At 43.2% G+C, this 18,958-nt stretch overlaps 1 protein-coding gene across 4 annotated transcripts in view; it reads left to right on the top strand.

Moving 5' to 3' along the window:
* LOC143300411 (protein-lysine N-methyltransferase SMYD4-like) overlaps positions 1–18,958 on the top strand; it is a 31,557-nt gene that overhangs the window by 3,811 nt on the left and 8,788 nt on the right. For 2 of the 4 annotated variants that reach the window (XM_076614051.1, XM_076614053.1), the window contains 4 exons: positions 11,529–11,835; positions 13,471–13,638; positions 14,827–15,069; positions 15,672–15,876. In XM_076614051.1, the coding sequence (XP_076470166.1) occupies positions 11,551–11,835; positions 13,471–13,638; positions 14,827–15,069; positions 15,672–15,876 (901 nt within the window). In that variant the 5' untranslated portion in view covers positions 11,529–11,550. Of the gene's footprint in view, positions 1–6,681; positions 6,832–8,012; positions 8,166–11,528; positions 11,836–13,470; positions 13,639–14,826; positions 15,070–15,671; positions 15,877–18,958 lie in introns of those variants that run through there. The other 2 variants (XM_076614054.1, XM_076614052.1) reach the window with 2 other exon arrangements.

Below are 18,958 nucleotides of genomic sequence, written 5' to 3'. Positions count from 1 at the left end.
TGCACTACTACTCACTATTACTCTGCCGACAACTAAACTTGCTGACGAACCCGACGCATGGCACTGATTCACATTAATACGCGCGCGCGCGCGCACACACACACACACACATCACTCTCTCTCTCTCTCTCTCTCTCTCAGTCTCTGTCTGTCTGTCTCTCTCTCTCCGAGGCTCTCTCTCTCTTCAGTACTGCCCACTGGCATGTTGAACAGCAAAGAAAATCCGCCTTTTTTTTCATTTACGAAGATTACACACACACACACACACACACACACACACACATCACATCACGTCACAAACTGCAGTTTCCGTAAAAAAACAACAAAAAACAAAAAACAAAACACACACACACACACACACACACACAAACCAAAAACGTAGGCGTGCAATCGATGCGCAACGTGACGCAAGCAACTTCCAAGTTCTGAGCAGCTAAAACAAAACAGTTACGTTCAACAAAGCTTTGTTTCCAAACGTTTATATTAACAACCACAAGCCGAGGAAAAAACAAAACAACACAACAAAACAAACAAAAAACAAAACAACTACATACATTTCACGGATAAACGCTCATGAAACAGGGGGGGGGGGGGGGGGGGGGGAGACCGGAAGGGGGGGGGGGGGAGGTTGAGACAAAAATAGTTTGGAAAAATGGCTACTGTCACAAGCATCGGCTAGACTCAACCTAGCTCCGTCTCCAGCTGAAAACACTGACAGCCCACTACACATAAATCAAGCTGTATATATATATATATATATATATATATATATGAAAAATAAAATAAAAAGATAAACGCATAGTGTTTCTACGATATACGAGCGCCTTGCAGGGAAATAATAATAGATACGTGTATGTTTTCGTCGTTCTCATGTTGGGCTTTGTTTTCGTGTCAGTTAGTCATGAATAGAGCAGCGGATCGATTGTTTGATTGATTGATGTGGATACTTATATAGGGCCTATCCTCGGTCAGAGACCAAGCTCTAAGCGCTTTATATACACGGGGTCATCATATTGCACCACAGGCTGTCTACTGACCTGGCTAGAGCCGACTGACGGTTGCCACTGGGCGCTCATCGGCGTTTCCTGTGTCATTCAATCACTGAGATTTCAGGCGCACACACATACACACTCAGACAGACATGTAGCATTTTTTAAGTGTATGACCGTTTTGGTTTGTTTTTTTGTTGTTGTTTTTTTTTTTACCCCGCCATGTAGGCAGCCATACTCGTTTTCGGGGTGTGCATGCTGTGAGTATATTCTTGTTTCCATAACCCACCGAATGCTGACATGGATTACAGGATCTTTAACGTGCGTAATTGATCTTCTGCGTGCGCATACGCACGAAGGGGGTTCAGGCACTAGCAGGTCTGCACATATGTTGACTTGGGAGATCGGAAAAATCTCCAACCTGTACCTGGCACCAGGTGCACCGAGATTTGAACCCGGGACCCTCAGATTGAAAGTCCAACGCTTTAACCATTTGGCTATTGCACCCGTCGACTGCCTCTACTGAGGGAACTGTGGCAAATGCATGCATTAATTTAACACATTATGTATGTACGCATGCACGAGTGACTGATTGATCGTGGCATCAGGTACGGTGTGTGTCTGCTGCTGGCTTATATTAGCGTGTGAGCACGTAAAATCATGCTGGTCTGGAATCTATCCCCCCCCTTCCCCCCTCCCTCTTTTTTTTCTGAGCATCTTCCCACACACTCTCTGTGCCTCGGTTCTCTCAGTTCTATTGCTAACAGCTCTGGGCATTGTTCCAAACACGAAATGTTAGTTTAAGCCCCCCTCTGTGTACAAGTGAAAGCCTGCTGTGTGTATCGGTTTCAGCTTCTTGAGTGTCTGTCTGTCTGTCTGTCATAAGAGCCCACGCACACCGGCGCCACTGAGCTAACAAATCTATTTTTAGATCAGAGCGCGTGACCGATGGAGTTTGGCAGAGTGATCGCCCATTCTGTCCAAAAAGATAGGATGAACAAATATAATGGGAATGATCCTGCATGGATCAAATCCCAAACTATGAAACTGCGGTTAATTCAACAATTACCAAATAATGGATTCAGTACAGTCTAATTTGCAGCTGTTAACTTGCCTTCTGAGGAAGCGGTTATTAATCGGCCTTGGGGCCAAAACTGATCTTGGTGTTGAACACGAGTAAGATTAAATTTTTTTGGAGCTGATTGGGATCAAACTTGACCTGGGCATCTTAATCCTTCTTTAAAAAAAAAGAAGATAATAATAGAATATGCAGTTATATAACATTATCGTTATGAACATCATCATCGTCTTCATCGTCATCATTAGTTGTATGATTGTTATTGCAGTTGCTGTTTTTATGACGATTATGAAGTTATCAATAATTTATCACAGGGTAGATCAGTGCCAGCGAAGATCACGCGAGATGTTGCGAGGAATATTTGCTGTATGTGTGGAACCAATGCTTCATCAGTAATTGCGCGCACGCGTCTGTGACTGTGTGTGTGTGTGGTGTGTGTGTGTGTGTGTGTGTGTGTGTGTGAATAAGCATGTGCCGGTGTGCGTGTCAGTGTGCGTACGTACCTCTGTGTGTCACGTGTGTGTGTGTGTGTGTGTGAAAGAGAGAGAGAGAGAGAGAGAGAGAGAGAGATGGGGGGTTGGGGGAGGGGTGGGGGGTGTGTGTGTTGGGGGAGGGGGGTGTCGGGAGGGGGGGGGGGGCGTCAAGTTGATTTCAGCACTCTCAGATAAAACTTACTGGTAAGTGAAGTTGTCTGAGTGTGTGATGCATGGCCATAACTGATACGCTCGGTGCTTGCTGATAGCATATGGGCTTCCAGCGTCAGTTTGGAGTGAAACGGCTCTCATCCATTTGATTTTGATGGTTCAGTGGTTGAGGGAAGAGGTGGATTACCCGTGGGGTATTTCTGTTTGCGTACGTGCTCATCTTAGTTTTGGAATCGACGGACACGATCCTGCGTAGAATCCACGGTTCGAGTCTCGTATACAGCATTCAGCCTATTCTCATCTTCCCTCTCCATCACTTTCGACCTTGAGTCCAATATATCCGGTAGTCTGGGTGCTAGTCTTTTCGACGAATGAGAACAGAGATAAACCCGGGGGCGTAAGTGCCGCCGGCCGTACCTGACGTTTGTGTCACACACACACACACACATACACACACACACACATATAGAGACACACTCAATGACACGTCCCCAAAGACAATTCAGTGGTGTTAATCATTGAACTGTTTTCATCAGTCCGCTTAACACCTTAACTGCCGAACGTTGTTTGAAATGAGATCATTGAGGCATACATTTTAAGAAATTTTTAGTCAGTATAACCGACTTTGTTGAACAAAAGCAGTGCAACCCAAATAAAAGTGGAAGAAGCGTCCAGATACAAATGATGACCGGGACATCCTGGGATATATAGTTTTATCTCGGTGTCGTGACATACATACTTCACTAACATGCATACTCGTCAGTGGCAGACAAGGGGTTAAGAACACTTTCAGATACTGCACGTCAGAAGATCAGTTCAGTGAAGAAATACTGAGGACATGCTGATGGCTCCCGATCATGATGACTCGCTCTGTCCCAGGGGCTGAAGGGCAGCAAGCCAAGCCCGACCGAAATTTCACACAGGGAAATAATGTTTAAGCTAGAAAAGTAATGTATTTCAACACCGTGAACACAATGCAACACAACACAACTCTAGCAACGCAACACAAATGTTATGCAAAGCAAACGGCGCAACTCAACACAACACAACCAACACCACGCAACGCCGAACGCAACCGGCACAACACAATGGTTTTCACCAGTGAAAAATGTTCGTTCCTTTCATGGTCATTTCTGAGTACATGTGATCCAGGGATACTCAGTGCTCAAATATTTGTCTGTTCTGGGATTCCTTGATCTTTAGTCCGTACATTGTATATGTTTTATCTTTTTGTGACCAATCGGGAAAAGGTTACGCAGTGATACTCTATAGAAGTCGTGAAGATGCAGACGTCATAATGTGTAATGTATTCATTTGACCTATAAACCCCCCAAGTGCACGTGCCGTGTGCGAGCGTCTGGCAACAACCCGGGCCAAAAGACCACCTTTTCCAAATAGCACGACTGATGCTGTTATCTTGACCTTGACCTCGATTTGTTTTGCGTCTCAAGGTCAAATGTGTGTGTGTATGTGTGTGATTTGTTTTTCTTTTTGTTTACTTTGACGAGGTTTTTTTTGTTGTTTTTTTTTAAACGTTCTGTTGTTGTTATTGTTTTGTTTTGTACTTTTTGTCCAACATTGAAATTGTCAAAACTTACAGATACACGTCAATATACACAATTCTCTATGGCTGGTATCACCAAGTGACATTGAATAAAATTCAAGGTCGTCACTCATAGAGAAAAAAAAAAAGTTTCCTTGGCTTTTTTATATTTTTTATTTGTATGAAAAGAATCAATGTGCATCAATAGGATTTGGTTGGTATATACTGATGATAATACCCTGTACTTGGATAATAAAAAAAATAATAGTAATAATGATGATGATGATGATGATGATGATGATGATGATGATGATAATAAGAAGAAGAAGAAGAAGAAGAAGAAGAAGATATATTTTCTTTTTAACTCTCTCCATACGAACGGCGAAAGAGACGACGTTAACAGCGTTTCACACCAATTACCACCATCAAAATATTACAAGCGGAAGGCTCTTACACTGAAGAGGTGAATGTTGACAAAGAATACCACAACAGTTCTGACGACGGAAGCTAAAGGTTGGGTCATTCAGACCCCCACTGGACATCCGAGGGGTCTGTGTAGAGGAGAAGAGAGGACTGGCCGTACTGAGTGAGTCAGTTAATGAAGGGAGCAGGAGGAGGAGGAGGAGGAGGAGGAAGGAAGGAGATAAAGAGCGGGGTGGTGGTCAGTGATGGAAAGGAAGGGGTGAAGAGAACATGAAGGGATTCAAGTTGTAATATAAACACTTTCTCGATCACACACACGCACTGGCACTGACGCACGCACAGAGAATTATTGGTTTCCAGTTACACTGTTATTAGATTGGGGGTATTCCTGTCCGGTGAGTGATTACAGTGTTATCCAGTTTGATGTTATAATTTGGTATGTAGATGATGTTGACGAATCTTTTGTCATTAATTAATCAACTGCTTAATACTTCGTCTTCGTCAGCCTGAAATGTGTCAACAATGAGATAATGAAATATGATTGTATCTTGGATCTTATAACTCCCTCTCTCTTTCTCTTCTCTGTCTCCCCCTCTCTCCTATTCTATTCTCTCTCCCTCTAGGCTCTCCTCTCCCCCCCACTCTCTTTCTCTCTCTCTCCCCTCTCAGTCTCTCTCACCCCACTTCTCGTTCGACCAGTCTTACAGTTCCCACTTCCCTCATCACCCAGCTCTTCCACTCCCTTTTCTTTCTCCCTTCGTTACCCGTTTTCCACGTGGTCCATGTTACGTAGGTTAGGAACCATGGGAAGTGTGGGTGTGGAGGTGTGGTGTGTGTGTGTGTGTGTGTGTGTGGAGGGGGAGGGGGGGGGAGACTCTGGCAGCGAGTGCTCCTGTTGTTTCATTTGTGATGACGGCTGGAACGTGCCAAGATCCACGATAAGGTGAAGGTCGGCCGTTGTACGTATTTGTGGTCGGTGAGGCTACACTGTACACACACACACACACACACACACACACACACACACATATATATATATATATATATATATATATATATATATATATATTCCCCCCCTCCCCTCCCCCGCATTTTCTTTCATTTCATTTTCTATCTGGCTGGTTACTTTTATTCATTTGTTTGTTTGATTATTTATCCATTGACTCTTTTTAATGACGTATCCATTTATTTGGAGTACAGACCACTGCCGGAGCCGTATTTCTCAATTCTCAACGTGTGTGTGTGGTACACACACACACACATATATATATATATCTGTAACAGGGTGAAATTGTTCTCTTTGCCCCGTAGAGAGAGAGAGAGGGAGAGAGAGAGAGAGAGAGAGAGAGAGAGAGTGCACGTTCATGACCCGTGTTAGCTTTAGCATCATTACTTCACGTGCAAAATAATATTCATGTAGGGTCATGGATGTGCTGCATCTTGATATGTTTTTACGAAGTGAGTTCTCCTACCCTTTCCTTGTAGAACCAATATCATCAGTTCTCAGTTAGCTTTAAAAGAGAACAGGCAACAGCAGTGTGTGTGCGGGCCTCTGTCAACCTCATAGGGTGAGTGAAATATATCATACTTTACAGTAAGCATTTCTAGCATTGAGAAATTGATACCAAAATGTAAATGCTATTTGTATTTCCTTATTGATATTATTCTATCAGTTTACTTTGAGTTTAGATGTTATGCATTAGAACGGATTTGCAATTCAGTATTTCGAATAACCGAGTTAATCTTAACAGAAATGTAACCTCAACTTACGTTTTGAAGTTTCTAGGATTTATATAAATATCTTTTGAGAAATTAGACAATTTCGAATCGGGAAGCAATTGCTCATTTCAATTAATGGGATAGTTTAGTCTTGTCACACGTTTGTAACAATTGTAGATTCATGTGAAATATTTGGTAAAGTGATGTTTGGAGGGAGTGAGTGAGTGAATGAACGTAGACATTACTGTACGCTTGCTTACGAGGACTTTGTTGTTTTGTCCACAGGGTAATCATTTACTTATTTCCTTCCCTCCTTGTACGAGGACAGTCCCTTGCCCTTTAACCCCCCGCTCTCCTCTGTTCCCTTTACCCAAGTCCCGATACGTTCCCCGTCGCGTCCTCAATAAAGCCTTGAAGAAAACTGGTGCTGACGTGGTGAGAGAATCCCTGCCCAACCGGCTACATGTCTCTGTGTGTGTGTGTGCGCCAGTGTGTGTGTGTGTCAGTGTGTGTGTGTGTGCGTGTGTTATATGTGTGGCTGCGGGGTGTCGCACGTGTATGTGTGTGTGCGTGTGCGTACACTCGCGCGCGCTTTTGAGAGAGAGACAGAGAGAGAGAGAGAGAGAGAGAGAGAGATACGGATGTTTATTTTTCACACAGAATAATAACAAAGGGGAAATAATCTTAATGGAGAGAGAGAGAGAGAGAGAGAGAGACGGAGCGAGCACGTGCTCGGAAGGCGGTGTGTAGGTCAGTGTGTAGCTGAAGCAGATGGGCGGTGAAGGTGTGTAGCTGTAGCAGTAGTGTATTGTGGATAGATGCCGTTCAAGTGCAGCAGTAACTATAAGAGGCCGCCGAACTATGAGGAGCGCGGAAGGGGATGGTGATGTACGTGTATGAAGGAGGGCCGGGAGGGGAGAAAGGGTGAAGGAGGCTGTGTTACGGTACGTAAACAGCGGAGTATCAGTGTCAGTATCGGTAGCTCAAGGAGGCGTCACTGCGGTCCGTCAAATCCATATACGTTACACCACATCTGCCAAGCAGATGCCTGACCAGCAACGTAACCCAACGCGCTTACTTGTCAGGCATTGAGAGAAAAAAAAAAAAAAAAAACAAAAAAACTTGAAAACAATTATAATAATAATAGTAAATGAAAATAACATAAAAAGACAATAATGATGATGAATAAGTAAATAAGCAAATAAAATTTAATGTCAGTAAAACATGCAGACACACATTCACACATATGCATAACAGATATGCGACAAACATGCAGTTTCACAGATATGAAAGCACAAACAAATACACATAAATGTACACGAGCCCCAACACACACAAACACACATTACCCTGCACACCCCCCTCCCCCGCCTCCACAGACTACTAGGCTACGAATCGCAGTTTCCACGGCACACACACACAGACACACACACACACGCGTACACCGTTACTCAGTTGTACTACAAGCACACACGCACATATCCCCCCCCCCTATATATATATATATATATATATATGCACACCCGCACGTTCCAATGTTCCGTTGCTCCCACAGTAAAGACATGCATACACACACTGACATATCTCATCCTCCACACACACACACACTTGAGTGCCATGTAAACATACATCTACTCGTGGCTGTAAATCTGTTGGTGGAAGAAGCTGCCGCGGCTCACATGTCCTGCGTCTGCCAGTGACATCAGAGTGATGTATGTTATAAACGGAAACACATGGGATACTTGCTGTGAACTTACCTGGATCCACAGGTAAAGTTGTAGGGGAGAGGATATAATGGCTGGGCCTACGGTAGACTACTCGTGTACGGTGTCTGCATTATATGTCTGGTTCTTTATTTCTTGTCGACATTCAAAACGCACGGTGTCAGTACAAATGCATTTATATCTACAGGTTTCCGACTGACTCTACTGGCAAGGCTTCTTCTCCTGACCTACTCCCCGCCCCACTTAGTTCTTTACTTTATTTTAAACTCGCCACTTCCCCTCTCCCGATATTTGCATGGATTAATCATGTGTCATGCAGTAATTAAACAACGGCGGGCATTCTTCATAGCATATCTTCTAGTCTCCCTTTAAAGACTTAAGACAGGACAAAAGTATTATTTATAATTTTGAGCAAAATGGACCGTCATCATGTGATGATGATTTAAACACACACACACTGTCACGGCTCGTAGTATTCATTTGTGCGTGTGTTCGTCTCCCTTTCCCCTCTCCCTTTCTCCCTCCTTCTCTCTCCCCCTTTGTGCTCTGTCGTTCTCTTGTGTGCTCAGTTCTGTTCCGAACTGAAGCACGTGAATCTGTTTGTGATGAGTGTCTGACATGTCCTTAGTCATTCTCGCTCTGAACTCTTGAGATGAGTTCGGAGTTAACCTCGTTGTAAAGGGAGAGTTTTGCTAGGCCTTTGGTGCCGAGCTTTGGAAGGAGAAGGATCGCCGTTCCAGCAAGTGAGCTGTTGGGTGCCCTCTTGGACAGTCGGTTCTGGTGTGACCCCCTTCTGCCTCTGTGTGGATCTGTGTTTCGTGTTCTCTCCTGGGCCAGTGGTGAGCCTGATTCCTGTCTGGTGACAGGTGAGGGGGGAGTTGTATAGTTAGTTTGTCCTCGTGGTGTTAGTGTCGTAACTTGTGACATTTGGTTGTATTTTTGGGATTGTTTTAACGGAAATCTTTTAAACCCAGTATTCTTTTATTTCTAGATATTTATGTTGGGATAATTGATAAGGTTGTGTTTAGAGTTGTTTTGCTATGTATTCAGCTCGAGTTGTTTCCAATTTATTTCCTTTGTGAACTGTGTCCAACTGCAGCCTAAGATTTCCAAAACATTTGTGTGGTGTTTGAAATGTGATTGGGAGATTGCAATGTTGGCTCATTGAGTTTTGTTTTGGTAGTTGAAACCACAAGGATAGATACCGACATTTTGTCATTTAGGGTAAATGTCTCTTTCGGATTGCACGCGAGTTTAACTCTTTAATTACTGGATAAATCATAAATATTTCATGTACTTTTGGCGTTCGTAGCATTGTGTGAAATTGACTGTATATGTTGATAAGATAACCAATTATTTCCTTAGTGCATTCCGTATCATTCCAGGAAGGGGGGGGGGGGGGTACTCTTTCAAATGTTAGAGCGTAATCTACAGAGATATGGGAGTTGTTACAGATTTGTTCCCTTGACTTTTTCCTGTGGATTTCCCCTGTCTGCTACCCCGACGGAACTCCAGGGCTCGCCTCTACAGTCATTCCCCTTCAGGCCCTGTCCGTTCCACATTCCCTCACTTCCACTCCTTCCCCCAACCTCATATTTCCAACGTCCTCACCCACAGTCCCTCCTCCCGTTTCCACCCCCTACGTTTCTGCGGGCGTACGACTGAAGCCAGTTCAGTGATGCTATCCTTCAACAGATGAACTTGATTTAAGTTCAAGTGAACTGACATTTTTTGTTTCTTTTGCGTAGATCCGTGCTGCTGTTATTAGGGCTTACTGTGTCTTGATCATGCTGCTATGATGTAACTAAAAAGTGTTGCTGTAGTTAAGTGTTTCAGTTTGTGTGTCTGGACCAGTGTACAACAGTAAAGAATTGAGCTGATTTATCTATGTCACTGTGTTTTGTGTTGTCGGGGTGTCAGTTAGTCTGGGAAGGTGCGGGGGGTTCATGGGCAACCCCTTATGGGTTGTGACACACACATACACCACACACACACACCACACACACAACAAAGCCAATCGAGGGGCTGAAGAGGCACTGAGCCATGCATACTTTGCTTTCAGGCGACAAATTTAGACATTTATTTCTCGATCACTGACGAAAATTCAAGTAATTTAAAATTACTTGGTGTGGTGGACGGGGTATGCAGAAAACATTCACTTAGTTCATTCCTTTCACCCCTTTTGTGGTATGGTAGATTGGTAAACAAAGAAATCTGATGTTCTTTGACAAAATCGAATACCTCTCAGACATAAAGAAACAAATCAGAAAGAAATACAGACATTTCAAGTTATTTTGATAGCCCTGACCTTGAACAGTGCAATCGTTAGCTATGATGATTTTCATTTTATTCAGCTAATGACAGAATATTTTTGTAATAAGCGGTCAAAGGATCGTGTTCGGTTTTGCATTTCATCACAACTGCGCATATGGGGTGGGTTGCTTGAGCGAACTTAGCTGTGATACTAATAGTACCTCACTTCTCCGTCTGGAGAGCTTCTCGACATGACGTCAAGGCATGCAAAAGACACGCGCTGTCAGCCATCTTGAAAAAAATCCGGCCGCACACTGAGCGGGGTGCACAGGCCCGGGATAGATCTAAACTTTTGAGATAAATTTATGCTGATCCTTGCATCTTTATATCTTGGCTGTGTTGACGCCAGTGATGATTTCCTACTCATTGTCGCTTCGGAGACGTCATACTGGTCGGAGAGCGAAGCGGAAAACTGAAGAAGGCACTTGCACTGATGTGGCGGTAAATTCCGTGTCAGGCAGGTTACTACTAACACTAGATCTACTAAAATACTAGACTACCGGTTTATTTAGGCTAGACTACCGGTACTACACTGCTTGTGCTCCAGGGGGAAAAAAGTGGAAGATATATTTAGGTATATTTGAAAGTTGGAAGCTCACATTTTTTCATGCAAGAGGCAGCCCTTATCACATTGTCAGCATTTCTTTTCATATGTCATTTCCCCCCCTCACATACAGAAGCTCTACCATATTTTAGACAGTGACTTGTAAAGTATGTATGCTTATATGATTAAATGATGAACTAGCTTTGAAAAAAGGCAGAAATGGTTAAGTTACTTTAAAATCAGCAGCATGAGTGTGGGAGCTTTTTAGAAATGTTGTTGTTGAAGACAGGCAGGTACCATTTAGACAGACACATGCACATGTGTGCATAGACACACATACACGCACACACACACACACACACACACACACATACACACACACACACACACTCACAAACACATGTATACACAGAGACAAATGCTGATGTATACTTCAGTCCCACATGGAGGAAAATCTCCGTATATGTATGGTATTATTTCTTTTATTTTCACCTCCACATATTAAGCAAATTCAAAACCGAAAAAATAAGGATATTTTTTTTTTTTCGCAGCTCCTGACCAACACCATTACCAATGTCGGATGTATCAGAGGCAAAAGCAGCAGCAGCAACAAATGGCACAGCTGATCCGTATCAGAACGGAACCCCAAAACCTTCATCAAAGGTGAAAACGACATGCGAAACTCCATCAACAGGAAAAATGATGGAAGCAGACACTGATGTCATGAAGGTGGCAGCAGAGAAGCTTCCAGAGATGATACAACAGCTGTCAGAGGCCTTGAAGAACTGCAGTGCCTCTTCTGTATCATCTGAAGAAAAATGCACATACCTGCGACGGCGATCCCAATGCCATTTCAGGGTAAGTCTCAGTGTTGAAGGGCTTTTATTTTTTCCTTCACCTTAGAACTGTGCCATGGACTGACAGCAGGAAGTTCATGGGTTCAAACCATATCAGACTAATATTGTGGTATTTTCAGGCATATGTCTTACTCCTGTCCAGAGTTGATTGATTGAGTGTGTTATTGCACTAAGTCGAAGGAGAAGATGAGAGCTACTTGTGGGTATTGTCCATGTCATGGATGTGTCTGACTCGTCATGAGAGTGGTGATAAAATTTTCTGACCTGATACTGCAGGTCTGTATCTCTCAAGCCTGGTATTTATGAAAGGTACCTCCCTGTTGCAAAGTCGCAGGCCAGAATGGATCTGCGCACACTCATTGTCACTATCAGTGATCTACTTAAGATACAGCAAAACTGTCTCAAGTTCAGTGCCCTGCCATTGTGGTGACCTCGGTTCCAATTTATCGGCCACATTTACACATGCTTGGAGTCAGTATCAAGTCTTTGGTGTCAGCAGGTCAATGAGATTGTTATTGGAGGAATGTGGTGATGGTCTCTATTTCAGAGGTATTCTGGTTCCACAAATGAGCAGTTTTACAGTACTCAGTCATCAGCAGGAAGCTAAACAGATAGCCTCTGCGTATGGCATTTAATCAGAATAAACATATGCTGAACACTGCCCGCTCCATTCTCCTTCTGATACTGTTCCCTTCTCTCCGAACAAAGTCGTTTGGTCAGAGTCCATTGTGTTTTTCGGGCCCAACTGTCTTGAACAAAGTCCCCCCCGCATATATCAGGCGCTTGTCTTTGTCCACTTTGTTAAACTTAAGTCTTGTTTGAGAACCCACTGCTTGAAACCAATGCAGAATACTCCCATGCCATTCCATTGTTGTTCAAGTTGTGTACTACTTTTGTGTGTGTGTTGTGTGTGTGTGTGTGTGTGTGTGTGTGTGTGTAAGTTGAAACAATTTGTGTGTATGTGTGTGTGTGTGTGATTCTGTTTACCAGTTTTTTGTAAAGTGCCCAGAGCCCTGTTTAGCAAAATAGGCTCGATATGAATTCACATAATTATGATTGTTATTAAATGATGTGACACAGAGTAGTGCAAGGTCTCCACTCATGGGAAACTTTATGGCAGTTATGGCAACCTGATGAGGCCAGCAGCATGACGCCGGTGCCACAGATCAAGATAGCAGTGGAGATTGGGACAGCAAAGAAAAACAAGGACAAAACCAAAGTCCTCTCTGCCTGTTTTTCTTAGTTTATAATCTATTTGGAGTTCTGTATTTCCTTACTGTGTTTGGTTTTGGAGCAAGGGTGTTTCTGCATGGTGACCATAATCATCTCAGTTGACTGCTTCCTCCTCCTCATCATCTTTATTACACCATTGCTTTATCATCATTATCATCATTCTTCTGGATTATTATCACCTTCCTCCTCCTCTTCTTCCTCCTCCTCCTGATCATCATTATCATCATCATCCATGCTGCCGTTCTCATTGTTTTCATCATCATTATCATCACCGTCATGGTGGTGATTTGGTTTTTTGTTTTTGAGTTTTGCAGTTTGGGGGAATTGTTTGTTTTCATTGTTGTCTATATATATGTACATATATATATATATGATATTCATAGGCATGGTGTTTCCATGACAGCTGCAAGACTACTCGGCAGCGCTGACAGACGCAGAAGCTGCCATGGTGGAGAACTCACGGGACTTGGCACCCTACGTCGCGGCAGGTCAGGCCTGCATAGCCATGGGCCGGTACAAAGAAGCCCTGCAGTTCTTCAAAGCTGGCCTGCAGATCGACCCCAACAGTAAGGTAACTGCTCACCAAGGTCAGTGTGTGGGTTACCATTGTTGGTTTTTTTTAATGCTAAATCAGCTGTTACTTGTTACTGTTACTACTGTCTCCGCTACTGTTGATGGTATGAATGGTAATGATATTGATGTTGAGATGATGATGACATAAATCTACTGCTGGCTGGATCTACAAGAACTGGTACAGAGGAAACATTCCATAGGCAGTCCCCAATAGAGATCTAAAGGTCTTGGATGTTGACCTGAACGCCTGGGAAGCTACAGCCTCAGAATGATTTGCTTGGAGGCAGGCGGTGAAGATAGGCCTCTCAAAGTTTGAAGAAACGCTTGCCCATTTTTCTGAGACAATGAGACTGAGGAGAAAGGTCCAGAGCCAGCCAGATGGACAGACCAGCATCAAACTTCACTTGTGTGCAGTGCAGAAGGGATCGTCAATCCAGTGTTATGGTCTGTCCAGCCACAACCGGTGCTGTATCAGTCACCAGCCGGAGCGCAACACCATAATCTCCCAAGACTGACAGATGCCTCTCCTGTTACTGCTTCTACATCACCATCAGAAACACCTCTGCCACAGTCACCTATATTTTTGTACTGATGTTGTTACTGATGGTGATGATATTGAGAAAGAGGTGGATGTGTTGAATGATTTTTTTGTGGGATCATGAGGATATGGTTGCTGCTACACTATAGTCATTTGGATGAGACGGTGAACTGAGGTGCTGTTTGTAGCACACAGTTAGTGCATGTAAAAGAATCTGTGGCGACAAAGGGGTTGTCCGTGGCAAAATTCTGTAGAAAGATCCACTTTGATTGGATAACAAATACACTTGCAGGCAGAAGAAAAGGGGAAAAAAAAGGGGTGATGCTGCATAGCAGTGAAGCCATTTTCCCTGGGAAGAGCAGCCTGGACTACAGCCGAATCTGTTGTGACAAAGAGTACAGTATGATACAATATGATGTGATGCAGTGCGATCAGTGCAGCGCAACACCACGCCACACCACACAACACACCACACAACACCACACCACACCATAGCATACCACACCACACAATACACCAACATAACACTACTACCACCACCACTCCAACACCAATGCCACCACTCCAACACCAATACCACCACCACCACCAACAACAACAGCAGCAACAAAACACAGCACAACAACAACAACAACAACGTGTGGGCAGATCCTTGTGGAACAGCTGCGGCAGCTCCAGACTACCATCCTTCAGCAGTCGGAGACGGCGGTGGAGTCAGAACCGTCCTACAACGCCCTGGACTTCTGCACCCAGGACCCTTACCCTGGGGATGACGTGCAGCTCCGGCTGGAGAGGGAGATCCTGGAGACCAAGTACAAGGTCTCGGACGCTCTTCTCAAGGGCCAGGACGGGGTCAAGGCCAACCAGGCGGAGGCGGTGAAGTATCTGAAGGTATCATTGAGTTGGTTGTGGTGGTGGTGGATGGTTTCGTTTTGTTGCTCTGTGTGTGTGTGTGTGTGTGAGGGGGTGGGGGTTGGCCCAGGGCAGTGAGTTGTAAGCAGACAAACTTATCATAGAATTTTTTTTTTTAACAAAGAAAATTGGGTTTCTTATTCACCTATCAAGAATACACCATGTTTAAAGACTTGTATGCGGACATACTTGTCTGAAATTTAAATGTAACCACTGCCCTAAACCTAAATGTGATAGCGGATAGGGTGGGGCGAAAGTGAGAGATTTTTACTCACCACAACAGAAGTGGTTGGATGAAAGAGTGTGCGACACAAACAGCTGCTTACAGCTTTAAAAAATTTTTTTTTTATGACATCAGAATATGTTGCTATCAGGGTTTTTTTTGGTTTTTTTTTAATGGAAAACTGAAAATATTACAATCACCATTCTGATTTAAGTCAAAGTTGACATGCATGCTTTACATTCATATTTGTGTTATAATGATGATGATGATGATAGTGGCAATAGTAGACAAAACCAACAATTCCCAAGCTCACGAAGATTTACACTTGTTTACCGTTTCATCCTTTATGATTCCACAGCTGGCGTACGAAGCAATCTCCACAGGGCGCTATCAGGAATCTGTCGAACAGTGCACCAAAGCCATCAACGCAGAGCCCACAAACGTTTTTGCTCGCAAGTTCCGAGCCCAGCTTCTGTTTGACAACAACGACCTGGTGGAGGCTTTGAAGGACCTGTGGGCCATCCCTAAGGGCAGCAGGACTCCGGATGTCTGGAATATGGGAGGTTGGTGCTTGGAAAAACCTTTTGCCTTGGTTTGTAGACATTTTCTTCCCTGAGGGATAGTATACGGGTACAGAAATGCCAACTGTTACGGTTTATCTGTATTTTGTTACGCTTGATTGCAGTTTGCTCTGATGTTATGCCAACGTGAAAATTGTTACAATGAGTTAATTTTCAACTACATAGTATGGTCACATGTTTTCCTGTCATAACATTACCCAGACGCTCTAGACCTGTCGATCACGAGGCCATGGCAATCACTACTAACCTTGGTCTCACGTGATGATGTTCAGCAAATTGTGTGCATGTTTACATTGAAACAGCATTGAGTGGCTCCAATCAGCTTACTTGTAGCAGTTACACTGTGTTGCAGGTAGGCCCAAGTGTTTGTATGCCTTGTAGATGAAATGTGCGTTTGCTGATGTGGCTCGAAGTCCGAGTGTTCCTACCAAATCCAAAATGTTCCTACCAAATTTCCTGATTGTTCCTACAAAATTAACACTTGACAAAGGGTTGGCATCTCTGTGGGTACATTAAAACTGGCAGGGGTGCATTGGGTTGATTTCCTGTCAAGGTTTTTGGTATCTGCAGATTCATTGGAGGGGCTGTTGTTGGAAGGATGTTTCGGTGGTCTCCTCTCTGGAGGGTGCGCTCTCTCAGTCTGGCCCCATGACTAAGTGGTTATTGTTGTTAACAGGGGACCTCACAGGTGTTTCCCTGTGTATGCTGAATCAGAACAGGCACTACTGAACACCACTGAAATGACTGGGCAACAGTGCAGGGTCTCTTCTGGTGTGTGTTCTCCTGGTGACATAACCTTGATGGGGTTCCCTGTGGACTGCCGGCACTGAGACCTTGACAGACAAACAATCTGTGAAAACAGGGCATGGCTGCCTACATGGCGGGGTAAAAACGGTCATGCACGTAAAAGCCCACTTGTGTACATAGAGTGAACGTGGGAGTTGCAGCCCATGCAGAAGAAGAAGACAGACAAAAATCGAGGTGTGGCTGTGTATGGGGGAAACTTGGAGTGAGCAGTGTGGGAGGAGTAATGCCACTGGAACCATGCAAATAATGGAACCAAAAAAAAAAAAAGAAAAAAGGATGTGGGGTTGGATTTTGGTATTTGAAATAATTTTTCCTTGTGAGGCTGGTATTTGAACAATTTTGCTCATGTTTTTTGTTGTTTTTTTGATTTATTTATTTTTTTCCTGATGTCTGTGTTGTCAGATTGACCTTTTTAAAATGTTGTACATATTTGTTAGAATTATTCTGCATAAAGTTCATTCTGTTTGAGAGTATTGGTGATGCGAGGGTATGGCATGAATTACCTGTGGCCATGTAGCAGTTTGTGGGTTGGACATCGTCCACATCTGTGAATTTTGATGTCAGTGTTTGTATGTGTGGCAGGTCAGCGTTCTCCCATGCATGCGCTTGCCTTTGTATATTGAATTTATTCACTTGTAAGTAAATGTTTTTCCATATTTATTTATGTTGTCTTATGATTTTATTTGATTTCAATGTTCATGTCTTACACAACAGGCTTTCTCAAAGTCTGACGAGCATGCTGAGTTTATGTGAAGATTAGGCATCTGCTTTTTCCCCAGCAGATGCATAGTGTACATTCTAATTCAAATTGAAAAACACTTTATTAATCCACATGGAAATTAACGTATGCAATCACAGGCTCATTGTAGACATCAACATAAACATGACCATATGTACCATACAATACACTAAAACAAGTCAGATAAAAACTTAGTAGCTGACTAAAACAACCCCCCCCCCCCACACCCACACCTCCACACATGTGCATACATTAAGACGATAAAGTATTGCACAACGATATATACCAATAGAAAACATCCAGCAAATAAAATATAAATATTTAACCCTCACCCCCACCCACACACATGTTAAGACAAGGTAGTGTACAACAATGTAAAAAAAAAAAAGAAAAAAAGAAAAAAAAAGAAAAGAAAGAAAAAAATCCAACAAATAAATCGTATATAAATGTAAAATGCACACACACACACACACACACACACACACACACACACACACACACATATGTTAAGACAGTAATGTATATGGTTCTGTTTGCATACTCTAACACCTCCTTCAAACTGGATTGAATTGCCAGTTTGTTTTTTTTTTGGTTTTTTTTTTACAGCCTTTAACTGAGGTCACACATTTTCTGCAGTTGTCATCGAAGCGTTTCAGAATGGCAGATCAGATACCTCCATCCTGTTATGTTTGGCGTCTTTGTGTTGTATTGTATGGTACTGTATTTTATTGTACTGTTTTGTATTACTTTTGGTCACATCTGATTTCTCTGTGTGAAATTCAGGCTGCTCTCTTGGGGGAGAACATATCACCACAATGCATAGTTTGAAAAAAAAAATCTTCTGTCCACGAATATATTTCTTTGACTATCACTGTACATTTTCCTACAGCGTTTTGTCACGAACAGCCCTTTATTTGGTATAGATTCTTTTATGTGTGCAAAATCCTTGCTGTACAATGGACCTCAGTATTTTGTATCATCCAAATGATGGGCGAATGGTTAAAGTGTTGGACTTTCAATCTGACGGTCCCAGGTTCGAATCTTGGTAACGATGGCTGGTGGGTATAGGGTGGAATTTTTCCAATCTCCCTGGTCAACATATGTGCAGACCTGCTAGTGCCTGAACCCCCTTCATGTGCATACACAAGCAGAAGATCAAATGCGCACACATCCAAATGACTAACATCCAGACCACCTTTCAAGATCTAGTGGTGAGGAGACAAATCCTGGTCCTTATGTTGGAATTGAACCCGTGGACACTCCATTCCTAGTCTGGTGTCTTACTACTTGGCCACTGATTGACTTTTGTTGTACAGAATCTACTGGCAGGGGCAGTAATTTCCAGTCTGTAGCTTTGCTTGCTCAAAGAGACAGAGAGGGAAAGAGATAATTTTCTGTGTGCAAGCATTTTGAGTAGGGAGTGAGAGAGACGTGTGTTTGTGCATTTTAAGTAAGGAGAGAGATGTCTGTGCATGCATTTTAAGTAGCGAGAGAGAGATGTGTATGCATGCATTTTCA

The sequence above is a fragment of the Babylonia areolata genome, chromosome 26 (assembly GCF_041734735.1).
Source record: "Babylonia areolata isolate BAREFJ2019XMU chromosome 26, ASM4173473v1, whole genome shotgun sequence".
NCBI lineage: Eukaryota > Metazoa > Mollusca > Gastropoda > Neogastropoda > Buccinidae > Babylonia > Babylonia areolata.
This window is presented reverse-complemented; position numbering and strand designations above follow the sequence as displayed.